Source organism: Dama dama, chromosome 2 (genome assembly GCF_033118175.1).
Source record: "Dama dama isolate Ldn47 chromosome 2, ASM3311817v1, whole genome shotgun sequence".
Taxonomy (NCBI): Eukaryota; Metazoa; Chordata; class Mammalia; order Artiodactyla; family Cervidae; genus Dama; species Dama dama.
In genome coordinates this window covers 32,556,617-32,580,453 of record NC_083682.1, presented here as the reverse complement: position 1 = coordinate 32,580,453, position 23,837 = coordinate 32,556,617, and the positions used below count along the sequence as shown (strand labels likewise).

Here is a 23,837-nt window from a genome sequence, read left to right as displayed (position 1 = left end):
CGGGATCAACTAGATTTCTTAACCTGTTGTGCTGTTCTATACAATGCTTACCCAGAGTTAACACTCAAATCTTTTCCTGAATTTTTACAGATACCACTCACACCAGCTATTTGCTCACATAACAGGCAAATAAAAGGAAGGGAGTTTACCACACAGAAATGCAAACAACTTCAAATTTAATATTGGGCATATCTATTCTTAAAAGTGTCTTAATCACCCTATCACTAGAGGTTTTTCACTAGTAGATTGTATTTGTTTTCTACTCTTTCTTTTCTCCCTATTCCTGCCACGCTTCTGTGTGTGTGTGTGTGTGTGTGTGTGTGTGTGTGCTCAGTCATGTCCAACTCTTTGCAACCCCATGGACTGCAACACACCAGGCCTCCCTGTCCCTCACCATCTCCCAAAGTTTGCCCAAATTCATGTCTATTGCATTGGTGATCCCATCCAGCCATCTCATCCTCTGATGCCCTCTTTTCCTTCTGCCCTCAATCTTTCCCAGCATCAGGGACTTTGAAACCCCAATTAAAAAATGGGCAAAGGACCCGAATAAATGTTTTTCCAAAGAAGATGAACAGATGGCCAACAGGCACATGAAAAGATACTCAGCATCAGTAATTATTAGAGAAATGCAAATCAAAACTGCAATGAGGGTCTCCCTGGTGGCTCAGTGGTAAAGAACCCACCTGCCAATGCAGGAGATATGGATTTGATGCTTGGTCCAGGAAGATCCTAGAAGTCGAGGATCAGCTAAGCCCATGCGCCCCAACTGCTGAAGCCCAAACACTCGAGAGCCTGTGCTCCACAACGAGAGAAGCTGCTGCAATGAGACGCCTGTGCATGACATCTAGAGAGTAACCTGCACTCGCCACAACTAGAGAAAAGCCTGTGCAGCAACAAAGACCCAGCACAGTCAAATAATTAAGTAAAATTATTTTTTTAAAAATCCACAATGAGATATCACCTGAGATCTGTCAGAATGGCTGTCATCAAAAAGACCACAAATAACAAATGTTGGCAAAGATGTGGAGAAAAAGGAACCCTCATACACTGTGGGAATATAAATTGGTGCAACTCCTATGAAGAATGTTACGAAAGTTCCTTTAAAAACTAAAAATAGAACTATCATATGACCCATTAATTCTATTCCAGGGTATATAATCTGAAGAAAACAAAACATGAGTACACCCCAATATTCATAGCAACATTATTTACAATAACCAAGATATGGAAGCAACCTAAGTGTTTAGTAGATGAATAGGTACAAAAGATGTCTGTGTGTCTACACAAACACACACACACACACACACACACACACACACACACACACACACACTGGAATACTACTTAGTCATAAAAAAAGAATGACATTCTGCCATTTGCAACAATCTAGATGGACCTGTAGGGTGTTATGCTTAGTGAAATCAGTCAGACAGACTGAGACAAATACTCTGTTAACACTTGTATCTGGAAGCTAAAAACTAACACAAGCAAATATATATATAATGAAACAGAAACAGACTCACAGATACAAAGAACAAGCTAGTGGTTACCAGTGGGGAGAGGAAGGGGAAGAGACAACATAGGCGTATGGGATTAAGACATACAGTCTACTATGTATAGAATAAGTAGCAGATACAGTGTATGACACAGGGAAATGTCATTATTTTGTAATTCCTCTAAATGGGGTATAATCTATAAAAGTATTGAATCACTATGCTGTACATCTGAAACCAATATTGTAAATTAAGTATACCTCAATTAAAAAAAAGTAAAACCCACCTCTCTTCATTTGTAGGGGTATATGTATCCTTGCCTGGAGATCCCATGGACAGAGGAGCCTGCTGGGCTGCAGTCCATGGGGTCACAAAGAGTCGGGCACGACTGAGCGACTAACACTTATATTTACACAAGACTATTTGGGCTTCCCTGGTGGCTCAGTGGTGAAGAATTTGCCTGCCAATGCAGGAGACACGGGTTTGATCCCAGTGTCAGGAAGATCCCCTGGAAAAGGAAATGGCAACCCACTCCCGTATTCTTGCCTAGGAAACCCCATGGACAGAGGAGCCTGACGGGCTACGGTCCATGGGGTTGCAAAGGAGTCAGACACGACTTAGTGACTAAACAACAATAACATGAGACTTTCCAGATCTGCTGGCATTAACTAAATAAAATTACAGTCAGAGGAGAAAAACTTAAAAGTCATTGCCAAATATAACCGTCATTATAATCCAAAGGAAAAACATAGAGTAAAACCTTTGAGCGTGCCCTCATGAGGACATCCTAGTTCATAGCACTGTGTCAGGTTTTCAGGTCTCATTGGTTTCTTGGAGCACTTTTTTTTTCTTCTGCTTATTTTCCTTGTCTTCCCTGACCCCCTTTCCATTCTTTCTTTTCCCTTTTCTGCTGTGCTTAATGTCCTGGAAGGCCCATATCTAGGTACTGCGTGCTCAGGCCCCTTTCTGGTTGGCCAAAGACTTGGAAAATATGACAGCAGAAGACTGCGAACAGGAAGATCCAGGATGTTGGTATAAGGATGAATTGTCTTGGAATGGTGAAAACATTTGTGTTTCCTATGAATGCCCACCAGAGGGCACCCATTGTAGAAGAGGCTTTTTAAAAAAATGATAGAACATAATGATCCAACCTCTGCATGCCAGCCAACCTCTTTCCCCAGCTCAGTGGAGTCATGAGAAAGGTGGCCATGATGGCAAGGGTGGAGTCTGTGCATGGGCTCTATGGTATAGACTTCTTCTCAACAAAGCTGATGTAGTTAGTGATGAATGTCCAACAGCAGAGGGCAACACTGAGTCCCTGATACAGTATTATTCCCACGGGGGGACTAGATACTTGGTGGTAACTTGACAGTCCTGCAAATCAGTTAGCTGTACTGAACTGTAACAAACTGTTGGGAGAAATGCTGGCATCACTAAGCAAATGGCATGAACAGCTTTGTTTGAGGATGTTTGCAAAGCTGCTTAGGGTTAGGGTGCAGGTTTACTTCATCATTGTTGTTCTTGTTTAGTTGCTAAGTTTCATCCAACTCTTTTGTGATCCCATGGACTGTAGCCCGCCAGGCTCCTCTGTCCATGGAATTTCCCAGGCAAGAATATGGGAGTGGGTTGCTATTTCTTTCTCCAGGAGATCTTCCCAAATCAGGGGTCAAATCTGGATCTCCCGCATTGCAGACTGAGCCACCAGGGAAGCCCAATAAAGCTAGTATCACCTTCCAATCCTGGAGACATTTCATGGTGATAAAAAAAAATGCCTCCCAGGGGCTTCCCTGGTGGTCCAGTGGCTAAAATTCTGTGCTCCCAATGCAGAGGGCACAAGTTTGATCCCTGGTTAGGGAATTATGATCCTCCCATGCCTCAATTAAAATTAAAAGATCCTCAGTGCAGCAATGAAGATCCTGCATGCTGCAACTAAGACCCAGCACAGCAAATTTTTTTTTTAAATGTCTGACATTGGATTAGAAGGCAGATTTGTTCCTGACCAGTATAATAAAAGGAAGTTAGGAAAAAATAAAAAGATACTGTCCCCTTCAAAGGGCAGGTTTGCTAGCATTCCCTCTTTTAAGATTGAGGGTTTCCTAAACTCAGTGTCCTTCATCTGTTTTACAGATCTACTGTGTATGGCATTGACCTGCATCACCCTTATGGTGTTTAAAGGTCAAGGGGAACCAATACAAACATGAAGTTCATGCTGTCTGCTACACTGTGAATAATAAGCTGCCTAAATCCATTTGGGTTTGTTGTCTCCTCACCAGCTGATTCTATGCAATTTAGCAGCTTAGAGACTCTCTAACCATATGACAACCTCCTGACCCCCAAACTTAATACCTTAAGACTATAACCATTAATTCTTTCTCATAGCCTATAAATTAGGCAGTTCTCTGGTTTTATTTGGTCTCACTCATGCATCTGTAGTCAGATGGTGGATCAGCTAGGGTGGGGCTGATCTTAAACAGCCTCAGCTGGGTGAAGTTGGCTTTGTTCCATGTTGTCATTCACGCTCCAGCAGACTAGGTTGGACTTATTCTCATGGCAATGGTAGGGTTCCAAAATCAAGCAAAAGACATTAAAAATTGGTGTGTGGGTGGAACTTGAGGCCTAGGTTCAAAACTAGCACACTGTTACTAATACTTCCGCTATTCTTTACTGGCCAGGCACAAGGCCAGCAGAATTCAAAGGGTGGGGATATAGATTCCATCTCTTAATGGAAGAAGCTTCAAAGGGATTTAAATACAGAGAGGGGAAGAACTGAGGCCATAAAAAAAATTATTCTACCTATGCTGGATCCTTTCCAGGAAGGAAGGAAAGGTGATTTACCTCATAGGAATAGATACATATCCCAGATTCAGATTTGAGTTTCCTACTGCTATAGACTCCCTGCCTCATGTCCAAATTCATATGTTAAAATCCTAACCCTCAATGAGAAGGTATTAGGAGGTCAGGCCTCTGGAAGTTGATAAGATCATGAGGATGGAGCCCTCATGAATGGGCTTATAAAAACAGATCCCTTATAAAACAGATCCCAGAGAGCCCCTTTACATCTTTAACCATGAGGACATGGAGAGAAGACAGCTGTTTATGAACGGGAATTGTGCTCTCACCAGACGCTGAATCTGAGAGCACCCTCATCCTTAGACTTCTCAGCCTCCAGAACCGTGAGCAATAAATTTCTGTTGTTTATAAGCCTCTCAGTCTATGGTATACTGTTTATTTGAATATTTTACTATCTCTACAATCCTGTTGGTTCTGTTTTCCTGGAGAACCCTGACTAATAACATCTAACTGTAATGTTGCTGCCACCCTACCATTTATGGATACCTTATTTATTTTCATGGTATTTCACACATTGCTTCTGACTAGGAAGCTTATTTTATAGTGAAAAAAAATATAGCAAAGAAATTTCTTGGTCTTGCCAGGTATCCCATCATTCATATGTAGCTATGATTTAAAAAAAAAAAAAAAAAAGGTGTAACAAGCTCTTGCAGACCTAATTGTGGGAGCTGAGAGACAACATATTATGAGTTGGGAAGCTGTCTTACAGGTTTGTGGTATGTGCCTCATGTCAACAACTAAAATATGTACTGTTTCTTCCACTGTTAGAATACATGATTCCAGAACTGAGAGGTAGGAATGCTTCTTGTTACTTTTACATGTAATAACTCATTTATGAATTCTTATGTTCAGGGGATTTGGAGTACTTAGTCTCCAAAGGAGAAGTAGTTTCACTAAAGAACAGAGTCACTGTTCCATTACATTGAAACATATAATGACACTGCCCTGGTCATTTTGGGCTCTTCTTGTTGAGCCAACAGGCAGAGAAAGAATTACTATACTAGTCTGAGTGATCGACTCCAATTTCCAAGGGGAAATTGGGTTGACGTTATACAATAGGGGCAAGGAAGACCTTATTTGAAGCCCAAGGGATTCACTTGGGTGTCTCATAGTATTTTCATGTACAGTAATGAAGGTCAAAGGAAAATGTCATCAGTTCAATATAGCTTTTCATTTCAAAAGGAAAGCAGAATATTCTTGTTTTCTATACCAGTCCGGCCTTGGCTTCTCAACTTTATTTCCATCATTCCTTTCTGTTTCCTTTTTGCAGTTTACTCTCAACATGAACTGAATTACCTTTGTTTTTCTAAGTGCACCAAACTCCTTCCTGCAGGCTTGTATCTAATAATAACAATGATAATCCTTTGTATCAGTGATGCATAAATGTGCATTTCCTGTCTCTGAAACTGGGACACATCTTAAGATTGCTGTTGGCCAATTGTTCATGTGTAGACTGGGTCACGGGGGGTTCAGTGGTAAAGAATCCACCTGCCAGTGGAGGAGATGGGGTTCAATTCCTGGGTCAAGAAGATCCCCCAGAGAAGGAAACGTTAACCCACTCCAGTATTCTTGCCTATGAAATCCCATGGACAGAGAAGGCTGGTGAGCTACAGTCCATGGGGCTGCAAAGAGTCACAACTAAGCAACTAAACAACAACAACAGCAACTGCAAGACTGGCTCATAGCAATTCATGTTGTCATCATTTCAGTTGAATTGTGTGAGTGTTGTTTTTAATTGTCATTTATGGTATCTTTAAAAACACAGCAGGATGACATAGGAAACAAATCTTTGTCTAAAGAAGTTTAAGTCAGGTATTTTCAGTAAGTATACATAAAACTAAGCAATATGAAACCACTGTTTTTAATTTCAGCATTTTTTGTTAGTGTTTTACAATTGCTGGCAGCTTATTTTTGATCAAATATGGTAACAGTAATAATAATAGCTGGGACTTCCCTGGTAGTCCAGTGGCTAAGACTCCATGCTTAGGCAAAGCAGGGGATGAGGGTTTGATCCCTGGTCAGGGAACTAGATCCCACATGCCACAACTAAGAGATCCCATGCCATGATCAGTAAAAAGTGAAAGTTACTCAGTCATGTCCGCCTCTTTGTGACCCCATGGACTATACAGTCCATGGAATTCTCCAAGCCAGAATACTGGAGTGGGTAGCCTCTCCCTTCTCCAGGAAATCTTCCCAACCCAGGGATTGAACCCAGGCCTTCCACATTGCAGGTGGATTCTTTACCAGCTGAGCCACAAGAGAAGCCCAAGAATACTGGAATGGGTAGCCTATCCCTTCTCCAGTGGATTTTCCCAACCCAAGAATTGAACTGAAGTCTCCTGCATTGCAAGTAGATTCTTTACCAACTGAGCTCTCAGGGAAGCCCTATGACCAATAGATCCCCCATGCCACACAAAAAATCCCACATGCTGCAACAAAGATGGAAAATCCCTCATGCTACAACTAAGACCCAGCACAACCAAATAAATGAATATTGTAAAAAAATAATAGCCACTAACATTAATTAAAGGCACTGTTTGCTAAGTGCCTTTCATTTCACTGGACATATTTGTGTTTGTCTCTTTAGTCTCTTTGTCTCTTCAGTCTGAGATGCCTTTCTTTCTTTCTGGAAAATTTTAAAGCCAGATTAAGATCATTTCCTCTGTAAAACTTCCCTGAGGCATCCTGAAGTTAGGTCTGTTTGAAGCACTTGGCTCTGTTATCCAGCACACTTTGCCCACTAATGATCAGTTTGGGAGTCTCCCTTTCCAGTTAGACTGTAGAACCTTGAGGGTAAAAACCATCTTTTCAGCCTTTTGGACTCTTCTCTGCCTACCACAGTCTTCTTTTTATAAGCATCCTACATTAATTCATTTCAAAGAATGAAACCACAAACATCTGTCAACTAAAAACTGCCACTTGCCAGGAGCATTTGCCAGTGACTGAACAACAACAACAAGGGCATTTGCCATCTGTCTGTGCTGCTGCAACTGCTGACCTTTGACACTCCCTGAAGGGAGCTTAGGACAGAGCGTCAGGCACTCTGTGTTCCAGTGAAACTGTTGGGACAGCTCTTTAGATAGTTGGGTATGTTCAGGAACTGATTTCATGATCCCAATCCTTGCATCTGATGAACTCCTTATTGCAAAATTCAGACTTAAATTGAAGAAAGTAGAGAAAACCAATAGAACATTCAGGTATGAACCAAATCAAATCCATTATGATTATATAGTGGAAGTGACAAATAGATTCAAGGGATTAGATCTGATATACAGAGTGCCTGAAGAACTATGGATGGAGGTTCGTGACATTGTACAGGAGGCAGTGATCAAGATCATTCCCAAGAAAAAGAAATGCAAAAAGGCAAAATGGTTGTCTGAGGAGGCCTTACAAATAGCTGAGAAAAGAAGAGAAGCAAAAGGCAAAGGGGAAAAGGAAAGATATACCCATTTGAATGCAGAGTTCCAAAGAACAGCAAGGAGAGATAAGAAAGCCTTCCTCAGTGATCAATGCAAAGAAATAGAGGAAAATAACAGAATGGGAAAGATTAGAGATCTCTTTAAGAAAATTAGAGATACCAAGGGAACATTTCATGCAAAAATGGGCACAATAAAAGACAGAAATGGTATGGACTTAACAGAAGCAGAAGATATTAAGAAGAGTTGGCAAGAATACACAGAAGAACTATACAAAAAGATCTTCATGACCCAGATAACCACAATAGTGTGATCACTCACCTAGAACCAGACATACTGGAATGTGAAGTCAAGTGGGCGTTAGGAAGCATCACTACGAACAAAGTTAGTGGAAGTGACAGAATTCCAGTTGAGCTATTTCAAATCCTAAAAGATGATGCTGTGAAAGCACTGCACTCAATATGCCAGCAAATATGGAAAACTCAACGGTGGCCACAGGACTGGAAAAGGTCAGTTTTCATTCCAATCCCAAAGAAAGGCAATGCCAAAGAATGTTCAAACTACCACACAATTGCACTCATCTCATACACTAGCAAAGTAGTACTCAAAATTCTCCAAGCCAGGCTTCAACACTACATGAATTGTGAACTTCCAGATGTCCAAGCTGGATTTAAATTGCTAACATCTGTTGGATCACTGAAAAAGCAAGAGAGTTCCAGAAAAACATCTATTTCTGCTTTACTGACTATGCCAAAGCCTTTGACTGTGTGGATCACAACAAATTGTGGAAAATTCTTAAAGAGATGGGAATACCAGACCACCTGATCTGCCTCCTGAGAAATCTGTATGCAGGTCAAGAAGCAACAGTTAGAACTGGATATGGAACAACAGACTGGTTCCAAATTGGGAAAGGAGAACGTCAAGGCTGTATATTGTTACCCTGCTTGTTTAACTTATATGCAAAGTACATCACGAGAAATGCTGGGTTGGACAAAGCACAAGCTGGAATCAAGATTGCTGGGAGAAATATCAATAGCCTCAGATAGGCAGATGACACCACCCTTACGGCAGAAAGTGAAGAAGAACTAAAGAACCTCTTGATGAAAGAGAAAGTGGAGAGTGAAAAAGTTGGCTTAAAACTCAACATTCAGAAAACTAAGATCATGGCATCTGGTCCCATCACTTCATGGCAAATAGATGGTGAAACAGTGGAAACAGTGAGAGATTTTATTTTCTTGGGCTCCAAAATCACCACAGATGGTGACTGCCACCATGAAATTAAAAGACGCTTGCTCCTTGGAAGAAAAGCTATGACCAACCTAGACAGCATATTAAAAAGCAGAGACATTACTTTGCCAACAAAGGTCTGTCTAGTCAAAGCTGTGGTTTTTCCAGTTGTCATGTATGGATGTGAGAGTTGGACTATAAAGAAAGCTGAGCACCAAAGAATTGATGCTTTTGAACTGTGGTGTTGGAGAAGACTCTTGAGAGTCTCTTGGACTGCAAGGAGATCGAACCAGTCCATCCTAAAGGAAATCAGTCCTGAATATTCATGTGGAAGGACTGATGCTGAAGCTGAAACTCTAATAATTTGGCCACCGGATGTGGAGAACTGACTCATTTGAAAAGACCCTGATGCTGGGAAAGACTGAAGGCGGGAGGAGAAGGGGATGACAGAGGATGAGATGGTTGGATGGTATCACGGACTTGATGGACACAAGTTTGAGTAAGCTCTGGAAGTTGGTGATGGTTAGGGAAGCCTGGTGTGCTGCAGTCCATGGGGTTATAATGAGCCAGACACGACTGAGCCCCTGAACTGACTGACTGACTGACTCCTTGCATCTCCTCTTATCTAGAAAGCACTAAACCCCCCATAGTGATATCAGTTCCTTGTGACTAGCAGAAAAACTAGCCACTTGATTTGTGACTTGATTGATTGCAGTGAACTCCCCCTTCACTAAAATTTTATATATTGACCTTCCCCCCACTGCCTATATGGAGTAGTCTCTCAGAGCTATCTGAGATGCTCTCTCTTGGCTTCCCTGGAGTCTCAGCTGGTAAAGAATCTGCCTGCCAATGCAGGAGATGCAAGAGACGTGGGTTTGATCCCTGGATCAGGAAGATTCCCTGGAGAAGGAAATGGAACCCATTCCAGCATTCTTGCCTGGAAAATTCCATGGACAGAGGAGCCTGGCTGGCTACAGTCCATGCGGTCACAAAGTGTCGGACACAACTGAACAAACATACCTTTTTCTCTTAGGCTGTAGTCCTCATTTTGCCCCAAATAAAACTTAGCTCACAGCTGTCAGGTTGTGGATCTTTTTAGTTGGCACAGCTAAGGCATAATGCAGGATGTAAACCTTGACCTTGGATTTATTAACACCCTCATGTGACCTACACTTTATAGTGCAAAATATTTCTGCATTATTTCATTCCACTGTCATTACCTCTTTGTTGGGTTAGGTGTTACTGAAATTGTAGTTGAGGCTACTTGCTCATTAAGTGCCCGCTGTAGTGAAACAGAAGGGAAGGGGGCAGGGCACAACCTTTAAAAGAATGACAATAGCTAGGAGCTTCCTGGTGGCCCAGAGATTAGGATTCCAAACTTTCACTGCTGTGGCCTGGGTTCAATCCCTGGTCAGAGTAATGGGATGCTGCAAGTCACATGTTACAGCCAAAAAACAAACAAACAAATAAAAATAATGACATAACTATTGAGGATAAAACATATGCCCGGGGGCCTGCCCCGGGATGGGGAGGGGCGGCCTGAGGGACCCGGGGGCGTCGGCGGGCCACCCGACTGCCTAAAGTAAGACTCCCGGGCCGGGCGCCCGGGAGCCGGCCATGGACCCGGCACAGGCCGGACGGCGCGCGGACGCCACGGCGTCCCCGCCGCCTTTCGTGCGCGTCGCCCCCTCGCTCTTCCTCGGGAACTCGCGCGCCGCGGCCGCGTCGGAGCGGCTGGCGCGCGCGGGCGTCACCCTGTGCGTCAACGTCTCGCGCCAGCAGCCCGGCCCGGGCGCGCCCGGCGTCGGCGAGCTGCGCGTGCCCGTGTTCGACGACCCGGCGGAGGACCTGCTAGCGCACCTGGAGCCCACCTGCGCCGCCATGGAAGCCGCGGTGCGCGCCGGGGACGCCTGCAAAATTTATATTTATTAAAAAAAAAAAAAATAAAAAATAAACTGGTTAGAACCAAGTAGGTCCAAGATGGCAGAAGATTCACCTTCCAGTAGACCTGGAGCCTCATTATATGTTCATTGTAGTACATTAGCATATGCTAAATGACACCCCTACTAGCACCATGACAGTTCTGAGCCCAACCATAAAAGGCCAGAAAGTGGGTGGTGGCCCATTTCCTGGAAATTCCATCCCTGCCCCCAAATAGTTGGAATAATCCTCCCACTCATTAGTCTATGAGATTACTTAGGCCATAAAAACTAATCACCTCATATTTCAGGGCCTCTCATCTTATGAGTTGACACCCACTCTGTCTGTGGAGGCTGTTCCTCCCAGGGTTGCTCTTGCCTTTTGAGAAAGACCACATTCTGTTTATGGGATGTGTATTTCTCTAAATAAATCCACTGCTTACCTATCACTTTGCTTCTTGCTGAAATCTTTCTATGCTGAGACATAAAGAACCTGAGCTTCAGTAACTTCTGATACAAGGTGAGCAATTTTAACTGAAAGACAGTGGGTTCAAGTCCCACCTTATGGGTTCACATCCCCATCAGAGTTTTGGCTGGGTTCAAATCCCATCTGAGTTGTGTGATCTGAAACTTTGTTGCTTGATCCTTGGCCTCAGAATTCTTTCCACTTTCCCCTAGCTATCAGATGATGGCTTGATTCCTTAAAGGATAGGTAGCTTTTCAACAACTGGAGTGAGAGAGCAGGAAAAAGTACCCTACGCCAGGAGAGGTTTGGAGGGGTGGCATACAACTTTGTAAGCAGATAGGGTGGGGGTGGGGGCTAGAAAAATATGTAAGAAAAGCCATTTTGGGCTTAAGCCATTGCTTGATCTAACCCTGACCACAATGCTTGTCCTTGAACAGGTCTCAGTAATTAATTATCTTGAGAGAAGTGAGGGAATGCAGGAACAAAAGAAACAAGTTTTCTTGTTCCTTGCAGTAAAAAATCAGTTTTTTCCTTAAAAGATATATGTAATAATCTGATATATGTCTTTGAGTTCTGTAAGAACTAATGTTCCTCACTCTCGTGGAAGATGGAATGCCAATGTCGACCCTCCTGACTTCGATCAACTAAAGCTTGGGCCCTGTAGACCTCTGCCCCAATCCAATGCTGAATTCTCCTCTGCTCAAGCCCCTTCATGAATGAATATGCATGCACCCTTAGGCTTCTGAGGTAGGTCAGAATCTGCCTACAGTGCAGGAGGCCTGAGCTGGATCCCTGGGTCAGGAAGATCCCCTGGAGAAGGGGACAGCAATCCACTTCAGTATTCTTGCCTGGAGGATTCCATGGATGGAGTGGCCTGGTGGGCTACAATCCATGGTGTCTCAAAGAGCTGGACACCACCGAGCGACTAACACTTAGCTTAAAGCGTCCCCAATTTTGCTGTTTGGAGACACTGCTTTGAGGAAGATTGCTTGTGCTCTCCTTAATTGCTGCAAGTAATATGTCTTTACTTCTTTGGAACTTTGGTTAGTTGGGTCTTCAGGCTTGACACCAACCAGAAGGCAAACTCAATTATTGAGCAACAGCTCGATCAAAAGGCTAGCACAGGGGACAGACAGCATACACTGAGAACAGCAATGGATGATGGAGCTGTCAGTTTGACCTCTTTATGTTATCTTCTGAGTCAGAATCCTCACATTGCTGCTTCTAAGTCGCTTCAGTCGTGTCCGACTCCGTGCGACCCCATGGACTGCAGCCTACCAGGCTCCTCCAGCTATGGGATTTTTCAGGCAAGAGTACTGGAGTGGGTTGCCATTGCCTTCTCGAATCCTCACACAGCTCCAGGTTTTCTCTCTAGCTCTGGATAACTCCACCTCTGCCCTTTACACTGTAGCACTCCCCGCCCCCGCACCCTCCGTTTCCAAACCCTGTTATTTTCTCCGTCACTCAAACCCAACAGAAAGCCCCCCAAAGCTCCCGTTGGCTCCTCCAGCCTTTCCGGCCCGCCTCCTCCTGCCAGAAGCCCCGCCCCCTGTGCTACGCTCCGGCACCGGTTTCCGTTCCTCCCGCGCAGCAGGCGTAGGTCGCTAAATCCGGGCGCACAGCCACAAGGCAGTCGAGCGGCCGGAAGCGGCCTCTCTTTCCCGGAACCCCACTGCCTTGTGGGACAGCGGCTGGTTCCTCCCTTCTGGGCAAGTTTTTCCGTATCCTCTGCCCCTGCTAGCCTCGTCGGGTACGGAAGCTGAGAAGGACAACCATGGCGGCCCATCTGAAGAAGCGGGTTTATGAGGAGTTCACTAAGGTGGTTCAGGTAAGCTCTAGAAGGAAAGGTCCCAGGACTGGTCTGGAAAAGGGGAACGTTATCCACGCCCCAGACACTTTGCCAGAACTGGCGCCACAAAGCTGGGTAGGGTGCCCGTGCTACCAGAGCTTTGGTAGGCTGCCTCTCTGACTACACTGTAGTGGGCGTGTTCGTTGGCCGCTGCTGTTGTCAGTATTAACATGTGCAGTCTGACACTAAAAAAAACTATTAGAAGAAGCAAACAGCACCTTACAATTTACCAAAGTATCTTATCTGTTATCTCATTTTATTCATGTTTCATTCAGTTCAGCAGCTCAGTCGTGTCCGACTCTGCGACCCCATGGCCTGCAGCACGCCAGGCCTCCCTGCCCATCACCAACTCCCGGAGTTTACTCAAACTCATGTCCATCGAGTGGGTGATGCCATCCAAGCATCTCATCCTCTGTCGTCCCCTTCTCCTCCTGCCCTCAGTCTTTCCCAGCATCAGGGTCTTTTCCACTGAGTCAGTTCTTCGCATCAGGTGGCCAAAGTATTCGAGTTTCAGCTTCGGCATTAGTCTTTCCAGTGAATATTCAGGACTGATTTCCTTCAGGTTTGACTGGTTTAATCTCCTTGCTGTCCAAGGGACTTTCAAGAGGCTTCCCCAAACACCACAGTTCATTAGCATCCTCCTTTTACAAATGAGGACTTTGAGACCTCTTCCTCCCAACTCCCATTACCAAAAAAGTGCCCAAAGTCAAGTTGGCTGTATGCAGCGCTCTAAGGGGTTGGAAGAGGAGTCTATAGGAATCCTCAAGACCCAGTCACAGCAGGCGAGGGTCGGGGTTGAAATTTTCTTTGGTGGAACAGCTCACCACCACCCTTTTATAGCTCACCTATAAGGGAGGGCAGTACCATCCGTCCTCCTTTGGAGTTGTTTCAAGACTGAGGGGCAGTCAGTGATTCTCTATGTATTTCTTCAGAGAGATCGCTAAAGTAGAGGTTGATCCCAAGTCATACCTTGTGTCCTGCTTCCCTGACTTTGTGTATCCAAATCACCTGGGCTCTTGTGAAAATGTAGATTCTACTTAGTAAATGAATTGGCTGGGGGAGGCAATAGTCTGCATTTCTGAAAAGCCCCCGGTTAATGCCAGCCAATAGCAGGTTCCCATCCATAGACTTGTGGCCTAGCAAGATTTAGACCATGCAGCAGGATGCTGATCCTTAAGTATTTCATTTAGTATTTAGTATTTCATTCTTCAACAAGAGTTTATTGAATTAAAGAGTGGTTATTATGTATCAATATTAGGTATGGTGAAAGGTGCTGAGCTATAAAATCCAATACACATTAAGGGTCCCTGTCCTGTTGGAACTCAAGGCAAGTGGGAGATGTGGAGCACCATATCTGAGATTGTAGTACAGAGAGGTAATTGCATCGACAAACCAAGTCTTTCTTACTCTTTTACAACTACTTTTTGTGAAAACTAACCAAACTCCCTTGTCCTTCGTGATTTAACAGTTATTCCTTCACTGCCTTTTTTGTTTTTGTTTTTTTTTTTGTAGGTGGCACATTTCCATTGTGTGTAGGGAAGTTAGTTGACTTCTTATTCTTGTTTATTTTCTGAAAATAACTTTGATACTTACCTTGTCACTCTTGTTGCTCCTTTTTATGTGAAGTTCGTTTTTTTGAACTTTTAGAATGAGTCAAGATTCAGGAAAGCTTTACAGAGCTCCCTCTTCTGTGGCTTGCTTTTAAGTGTGGAATTCAGTGACATTAAGTACATTCACTTTGTTGGGCAGTGTCACTTCTTTTCTTTATTCTGTTGTTCCCTCTTACCAAGACTACTCACCCCTCCTCCAGCACGCCATGTGTTTGGACCTTTCCAAACTTTTGTGTCTCTTGTCTCTTTTACATAGAATGGATGTCATTCTTCGCTCTCTTTTTGTTCTCCACCCGGTGGACTTACATTTTTGCTTTAGTCTCTCCTCCCCTCCTTCTGTAGCACTCGTCTGTTTGTATTTATCACTCAGTGCTACTGGAGTTACTAGTATTTGTTTCCCTACCAGTTTGGGCTCCTTGAGGGCAGAGGTAATGCTTGGTTTATCTGTGTTCCCTGGATAGACCATAGGGCCTGGTGCACTAAAACATTGATGGTTGAATGATAGCAGATGTTGGTTTGTCCTTCTCCTCATGTGCTCCTTAGGGAAAAAAATCTTATAGTTTTTTGGCCTAACTGCTGATGACATTGAAGAATGAATTTGTGTGGAATAGGATGGAAATGGGTAAGGATTTTAAGAGCTCATTTTTTCTCTTCATTGCTTGTGAATGGTTACCACAGAGTAATGAAATGAGATCTTAGTGCTTCTGTTATTTTTCCTCTGCCATGAAGATGAGAGAGAGAGAATTGATATGAATGTGGTGCGTATGATGTGTTTGTACAATAAAGCCATTGTAGTTTAGACTTCTCAGGTATATCTGTGATGTAAGTATTGTATTCCTTTTTATAGAAGGAGAAGACCTCTAGCTACCAAGTGATAATTTAACTCAAATTCCTTTGATTTCAAAGCCCTTAGTCTTATTATCATGCTGTGCCATGTTCCCATCTAGAATAATCCGACTCTTTAGTCTTTGTGGAGGTGTAATTTTTTATAAAGAGATGATTCTTCAAGGTATCATTATGATACATCAAGTGTTAAGGAAAATTATTGATTACAACTTTAATCTTATGTTGTGATCCTCTCTATATCTACCTACCAGGGCCTTACTTAAGCCCTGGAATGAAGGTTCCCTTTTACACAAACTTTTGGACACTCATATGTAAACAGATGTGTCTGAAATAGTTCTAGTTATGCACTATTCTTGAGAGAATCAAGAAGATAGTTATTCAGCTCATTTTGTGTGTTCTGTGGTTCAAATGAGGATTGAGAAAGACTAGTGGTAGTTCATCATTCCTATTTTATAGATGATGAAACTGGGAATTATGACATCCTTAGAAGAGAGCAGCAGAGTTGGATCTCACGTAATTCCACATCAGTCATTTAGTAAACATTTTTTAAGTAGCTCCAGTTTGCTAGGCCTATGGCAATGCATTTTTCCCCTACACGGTCCATTCTTCTAATAAAGGTAGAATGATTTGGGTGAAAATAGTCATCTGTTGTGAGAAGACTTTTTCCCATAGTGTAAGCTGTAGACTGTTCCTGTCAGTTCTGGGTTTCTCAGGAGGGAAGGTGAGCCTAGTAAGTGCTTTAGCACAATCTGAATATATTTGTTGAATTGAGATTTCTGTTCTATTACAGAGTGGAACAGATCCTTTGTGTGTCCTCTTAACCCCGAAGCTACAGCAATCCTAAGAGATAGGCACAACAAAATATTATCGACCTACTTTACAGAGAAAGAAGCTGAGACTTGAAGAAATGAAATGACTTGCCCAAAGCCACTGGAGCTGGTGAAAAGCAAAATTGGGACTCAACTTTGTCTCCAGTTGACTCTTTTCCCGGTTCATAATGCTGCTTTTTTTGTTTAGACTAGGTCTATTTCCCAAATACATTATTTGGTGTAGGAAAAGTTAATTTTCATCAAATGAGGCAAAGTTAGGTTTGCAGACCCTGTTTTCAGCCAGGTTTTCATGTTTTATCGTCCTTATCCTCTTGCAGCAACAACAGGAGGAGGTTGCTACTAAGAAACTCCGGATGACAAAACCAAGTAAATCTGCCGCACTCCACATAGATCTGTGTAAGGCCACCTCCCCAGCAGATGCTTTGCAGTACCTGCTTCAGTTTGCCAGGAAGCCTGTTGAGGCAGAAAGCGTGGAGGGAGTCGTCAGGATTCTCTTGGAACATTATTACAAGGTAAGAAGGTCTTGGGACCTGATGGCAGTATGTATGAGAGTTGTATTATATCTGCAGAATGAATTAAAATGGCACAATAAATAAGGTGTTCATTCAGCAATCTTTTCCTGAGTATCTTCCATATGCTAGGCACTGTGGATACCGAGATAAAAACGGTCTAAAAGATCCAAAAAGATCCTATCCTTAGAAGCTTAGAGCAGCTAGATGGAAACAGATGTGAATGATAAAATGCCTCAAATTGCTGAGGGTACTGAGAGTGCATTGGCGCATAGAGGAGGAGTTAACTTCAACCAGGACTCTTCTGTAACCAGATTTGCCTCTGGTATACGGTCCTCTCTCTGCTGTTACTGCTGTAATTCAGGGCCCCAGTTATCTTAACTGCAGTAGCCCTTCTTTTTTTTTTTTAAGTTACATATCATTTTATTTCTCTGTTTTCATAGGCTAGAAAAAAGCATCAACTCTTACATGATTAAATACAGAAAATAGTTTAAAGAGAAAATGAAATTCACCAAATGCATTTCTTTTTCAGTTTTTGTTTGTGAGATCCGAGGTAAAAGAAGAAATGATTTGTAAATATTTGAATCACAGATGACTTAGAATTTGAAACTTTAGTATGAAAATTATTAAGCTTATAGAAAAGTAGAGACAGTACTGTAATGAACTCCCAAATAACCCATCTTTGGGGTTAAATAGTTACTAATATTTTGTCAAATTTACTTTATTTGCTTTCCTGAAGTTTTTGTTAAAGTATCATAATATTTTCCCCTGGACAGTTATTAAATATCTCTTAAAAAGGTACACTGAAAAAAGATATAACCATCTAACCACCTCAGTATAATTCAGTTATTCCTTAATGTCATCTAACAAATAGTTCATATTCAAATTTCTCTTTTGGTGATGGTTTAGTCACTAAGTTGTGTCCAACTCTTGTGACCCTATGGGCTGTAACCCACCAGGCTCCTCTGTCCATGGAATTTCCCTTCGACAGAGGATAGTGGAGTGGGTTGTCCTTTTCTTCTCCAGGGGATCTTCCCAGGGATCAGTCCCACGTCTCCTGCATTGGCAGGCAGATTCCATGCCACTGAGCCACCAAGGAAGCCCCAAATTTCTCTAGTTGTTCCCAGAATATCTTGTTATAGTTGATTTGTTCAAATCAGAATGCAAACTGTGTCCACACTTGGCATTTGCTTTTTGTAAAATCTGGAACAGTTTTTATTATTTTGGTGACATGACCTGTTAAAGAAATTTGGTCAGTTGTTTTGCAAACTGTCTTGTTTTCTGAATTTGTTTACTTCCTTGGTTAACTTGCTCCTCTATCTCCTATATTTACTATGAACTGGAAGTTAGATCAATAGACTTTGTTAAAATTTTTGAAATTTTTTGAAAATTTTTTGAAATTTTTAAAATTAAAAATTTTTAATTGAAAAATTTTAATTTTAAAAAATTAAAATTTTAATTAATTTTAATTTTTAATTAAAATTTTTATTTTTAAATTTAAATTAAAATTTTAATTTTTAATTTTAATTATTTAAAAATTAATCAAAATTATTAAAATTTAATTTTAAAAATTAAAATTTTAATTAATTTTAATTTTTAATTAAAATTTTTATTTTAAAATTTAAATTAAAATTTTAATTTTTAATTTTAATTATTTAAAAATTAATCAAAATTATTAAAATTTAATTTTAAAAATTAAAATTTTTAAATTTAAAATTTTTTAAATTTTTTGAAAATTTTAAGAATACTTATAGATGATTTGTACTTCATATTTGCATCAGTCAGGATGTATATGTACTGAAGATCCTCCTTGCTTCTTATCTTTTTCCCTTTAGTCTCTTTTCTTTTTATAAACTATTTTTATTTAAATCTTTTATGTATGACCTAAAAAGTCCTTTTCTTCACGTATATAATGTTCTAGCTTAATAAGAATGGTTGCAGTTTTCCAAAGACCTTGTGTGTTTTCAGAAGTCAGTGTCTTTTCCCATGTTGTTACCTCAGCCTAGAACCCCTCTCCTTGACACGACCCTGGTCTGGTCTGCCATTTTCTCTGTCAAGCATATTCCTTTCTCAGTCTTTCCACTTATCTTTCCTTCTGCTTGGAACACTTCCCTCAGGTGTTCATATGTCTGTTTCCCACACTCCATTCAAGTGTTTGCTCAAATGTTACTTTTTCATTAAGGTCTTCTTTTATCCCTCTATTTGAAATTGAAACTGCATATCCCACTTCTAGCACTTTCTAGCCCCTTCCTTGATTTTATTTTCTCCAGAGCACTTACCATCTTCTAGTATTGTATTTAATATCTCATTTATTTTGTTCCTTGTCCATTTCCTTGTATGAGGATGTAAGCTTCTCTTGAACAATATGGGACCTTTTTTTTCCTGCTTTATTGCGATATAATGGACATACAGCACTATTTACATTTAACGTTGCAGTATAATGATTTGACTTGCGTAAGTCATAAAATGATTACCACAGTACATTTAATGAATATCTGTCATCTCATATAGATACAAAATTAAAGAAATAGACAAAATTTTTTTTTCTTGTTTTGAGAACTCTTTGGATTTACTCTACTAACAGCTTTCATATGTAACATACAGCAGTGTTAATTATATTTATCATGTTATTCATTACAACCCTAATAACTTACTTATCTTATAACTAAAAGTTTGTACCTTTTGAGTACCTTCATCCAGTTCCCTTCTGCCCCCCTCTGCTTCTGGTAACCACAAATCTCATCCCCTTTTCTATGGATTCTTTTTTTTTTTTTTTTAAGTGTAATTAAGGGCTTCCCTGGTAGCTCAGCTGGTAAAGAATCTACCTGCAATGCAGGAGACCCCGGTTCAATTCATGGGTCGGGAAGATCCCCAGGATACGGGATAGGCTATCCACTTCAGTATTCTTGGGCTTCCCTGGTGGCTCAGCTGGTAAGGAATCCGCCTGCAATGCAGGAGACCTGGGTTCGATCCTTGGGTTATTATCTTGCACCCCCCCCCCCACCCCCCGTTTCTGGTAACCACAAATCTGATCTCCTTTTCTATGAATTTGTTTTTAAAGTGTAACTGACCTACAACCTTATGTTAGGTCCTGCTACTCAGTATAGTGATACAGTATTTCTGTGCATTTCAAAATGACCACAATAAATCGAGTTATGATCTGTCACGATACAAAGATGTTAGTTATTGACTATGTTCCCGATGCTATACATTATTCCGTATCTTGACTATTGTTATAATGCTGCAACAAACAGGGGTGCTCATATCTTTTGGAATTAGTATTTTCGTTTTCTTCTGATAAATTCCCAGGGGTAGAATCTCTGGATTGTATGGAATATTTTTTCAACTTTTTGTTATGGAAGAAATCTATATACAGTTAGAGAGAATAGTTTAATTAATTCACATGTAATTATTATCCAGCTTCAACAATTATCATTTCATGTCCAGATTTGTTTTATTCTCACCCCCACCCCAGCTCCTACTGTCCACCTCCATTTCCTCCACTTTCACCCTCTGCACCAGATTCTTGTGAAAACAAATTCCTATCATCATATCATTTTACTCTTAAATTTCAGTTTATATCTCTAACAATAAAGACTGTTTTTAGGGATGTCCCTGTTGGTCCAGTGGTTAAGACTGTGCTTCTACTGCAGGGGTCGTGGGTTTGGGCCCTGGTTGGGGAACAACCTGCATGCCTTGTGGTATGGCCAAAAATTAATAATAAAAAGATTCCTTTTAAAAAATTACTGATACCATCTCTAGAAGAAGTGTTCTTATATCAGACCCTAAGCTGTTTAACCAGGCCATGCTGCTTACCTTAGTCTAGTAGATTCTAGCCCCAAAGGTCTAGCAGATTCTATCGATTCTGATGAGCGAAAGCAAGTCGGTCCAGATGTAGATTGATGACCCTAGTGTTTTATTTATCTTTCTTCTATTTTATCCAGAAATGTGGTATCTTGTATTTTAGTGGATAACTATTTTGGCTTCTGCTTTTCTACTACAAATTTTTCTGTGGCCAGGTAGCAGTATCTGAACTTATTTCATATGAGGGATGATTCCATTTATTCTACTGTATTAGTTACTGTGGAGGATGTTATAGAACGGTGAGACATGTTCTTTGTCCTTTAAGGACTAGCAGTATAGTTGGTAGACCAAATAATACATGTGATAGTTAAGGGCTAGAGTTATTAATTTACTCATTTTTTTCATTCATTCAGAATGTTCTGGATACTAATTCTGCCAGGCGTTTGCTTCATATTAGTGATACAGAGATTAACATGCGATCCCTGATCTGAGTCTGATGGGGTAGATTAGACAGTAAATGGATAATTACACACTTGATTTCCCAGGCAAGACTACTGGAATGGATTGCCATTTCCTTCTCTAGGGGATCTTCCCAACCCAGGGATCAAACCATGTTGCCTGCCTTGGCAGGTGGATTCTTTACCACTCAGCCACCAGGGAAACCCAATACAGTGTTACAGGTATCATGAAACCTGGGACAGGTTATGATCTAACTTTTAAAGAAGAAGGTAATCAGTTTTACGTGGGAGCATAGGTCTAGAAGGGCATCATAGAGTAGTGATGCTTGATGGTGGTTTAGTCACTAAGTCGTGTCCAATTCTTGTGACCCCATGGACTGTAGCCTGCCAGGCTCCTCTGTCCATGGTATTCTCCAGGCAAGAATACTGAAGTGGGTTGCCATTTCCTTCTCCAGGGAATCTTCCTGACCCAGGGATTGAACCTGGGTCTCCTGCATGGCAGGCATATTCTTTACCGACTGAGCTAGGGTGATGCTTGAGGTGAATCTTAAAAAACAGATTTTGACTAGTTGGAAAGCAAGAGGAAAGGCGTTTTAGAAAGAAGGAAGAATTGTGAGCAAAGACTTGGAGATGTGAAATAATCTGTCACATTAGAAGAGATACAGATAGTTGGGCTGGTGTCGATTTTAAATTGAGAGCTCTTTAAGAGATAAGACTAGAAATCTTATCTAATAGAAGGTTCTTGTATTCTGCCTTGTGGGTTTTTGTTTCAGATATATCACTCTGGGGGTGGTATGGTGGATGGAGGAATTGAATGAGGGCCAGGTAAGACAGGAGTTAGGGTGACCAGTTAGGAGACTGCTAAGTCTATAGCAAGATGAGGAAAGCCTGAACAAGGACAATTTTAATGGTGAGAAGAGCAGTTATTAGAGAGGCTTTTGACATAGGCAGTTGTAAGCTTAGTTACGGGGATAATTTCAGAAAGTAGAAAAACTTGAGTGAAGTATCCAGATGAAGAAAGAATGTTACTGGGTCAGATATTCTAATTCTTTTTTGTTTCGTTCTTGCCTTCCTCTTATTTGCTAGACTTAGTATTTCTGCTTTCTCAGCTGCTCCCTATGTTTGGAGGTCTGTGACTCCATTCCAGACTGTAGAAAGACTATGTAGCTTTTCTGTCCTCTCTTACTACAAAATTAGGGTATTTGACTAGTGCATTGTCTCTGAAAGACAATTACTTGATTTGATGATGTTATTTCAGTGATTTGAAGTCCATAAAGAATTGACTTTTATTTGTATTCAGAACTGAACTTGGTATCTCCATTCATTCTCCAGTCTGCCTTATAGCAGGAAATGTACCACTATCAATATAGACCCTTACATCAGAAACCCAAGAAAGATACCACCCTCACCCTTTCCTCTCCCCATATTCCCTTCCTACCAACTCATGTTGATTTTACCTTCTAAATATCTCTTGAGTCCATCTCCCTCCCTGTTTCCACTATTACCCTAGTAATCTAAGTAACTATCATATTTTTAGAACTTTATTATGAACTGTAACACAAAGACTATGTAGAAAAAACTCATATAGCCTATTGATCAACATGAAAACAGTATGTGACTGTCATTCAGCTTAAGAAATGCAATATAATCAGCCTCTCATAGGTCCCCCAAAATTCTTTCTGATTATTTCTCCTCACTTTTCCAAAGATAACCGTCAGTCTCTTGACTTTAAGGGTAAAAGCTTCCTTTAAAATTTTCTTTTTTTTTAATCATTTAAACCTGTACTAAATGCAACCCACACTTCCTTCCTTCTTCCCTCCCGCCTTTCCTTTCTGTGTGTATCTTTTTATGTGTAACTCTTGCTCAAAATTCTATCTTGAGATTTATCTTTGTTGTTAACTTTAACTATAGTTCATTTATTTTTACCATAGTGTAAGATTTCATTGTATGAATATACCATTATTTATTTATTCATTCTATTATTGATGGACATTTAGATTGTCTCCAGTTTTTAGTTATTAAAAGAAGTATTCCCATGAACATTTTTGTACAAATCTTAGTATGCATTGTTTGTGTTTCTGCCTAGTGTATTTGTCTATTTTTATGCCAGTACTATGCTGTCTTAGCATCAGTTCAATTCAGTCGCTCAGTCGTGTCCGACTCTTTGTGACCCCATGAATCGCAGCACGCCAGGCCTCCCTGTCCATCACAAACTCCCGGAGTTTACTCAAACTCATGCCCATCGAGTTGGTGATGCCATCCAGCCATCTCATCTTCTGTCGTCCCCTTCTCCTCCTGCCCCCAATCCCTCCCAGCATCAGGGTCTTTTCCAATGAGTCAACTCTTCGCATGAGGTGGCCAAAGTATTGGAGTTTCAGCTTCAGCATTAGTCCGTCCAATGAACACCCAGGACTTAGCTCCTTTAGGATGGACTGGTTGGATCTCCCTGCAGTCCAAGGGACTCTCAAGAGTCTTCTCCAACACTATGCTATGTGTTAGCATAGCATAGACACTATGCTATGTCTTAGCATAGCATTATAATAAATTCTGACATCGGGTA

General features: G+C 41.2%; 2 protein-coding genes across 2 annotated transcripts in view; both read left to right on the top strand.

Moving 5' to 3' along the window:
• The first annotated feature begins 10,580 nt into the window (after positions 1 to 10,580).
• On the top strand, positions 10,581 to 10,918 carry LOC133068471 (dual specificity phosphatase 28-like). The gene has a single exon (XM_061159689.1). It carries the CDS (start codon positions 10,604 to 10,606, stop codon positions 10,916 to 10,918), a length of 315 nt encoding a protein of 104 aa, XP_061015672.1. The 5' UTR covers positions 10,581 to 10,603.
• Positions 10,919 to 13,030: 2,112 nt separating this feature from the next.
• INTS4 (integrator complex subunit 4) overlaps positions 13,031 to 23,837 on the top strand; it is a 97,670-nt gene continuing 86,863 nt past the window's right edge. The window contains exons 1-2 of the mRNA XM_061168106.1: positions 13,031 to 13,199; positions 16,824 to 17,018. Of these exons, the coding sequence (XP_061024089.1) occupies positions 13,146 to 13,199; positions 16,824 to 17,018 (249 nt within the window). The 5' untranslated portion in view covers positions 13,031 to 13,145. The remainder of the gene's footprint in view (positions 13,200 to 16,823; positions 17,019 to 23,837) is intronic.

Excerpts from the sequence above, each read along its gene's own strand:
- LOC133068471 (XM_061159689.1), top strand. The coding sequence starts at position 10,604 with ATGGACCCGGCACAGGCCGGACGGCGCGCGGACGCCACGGCGTCCCCG.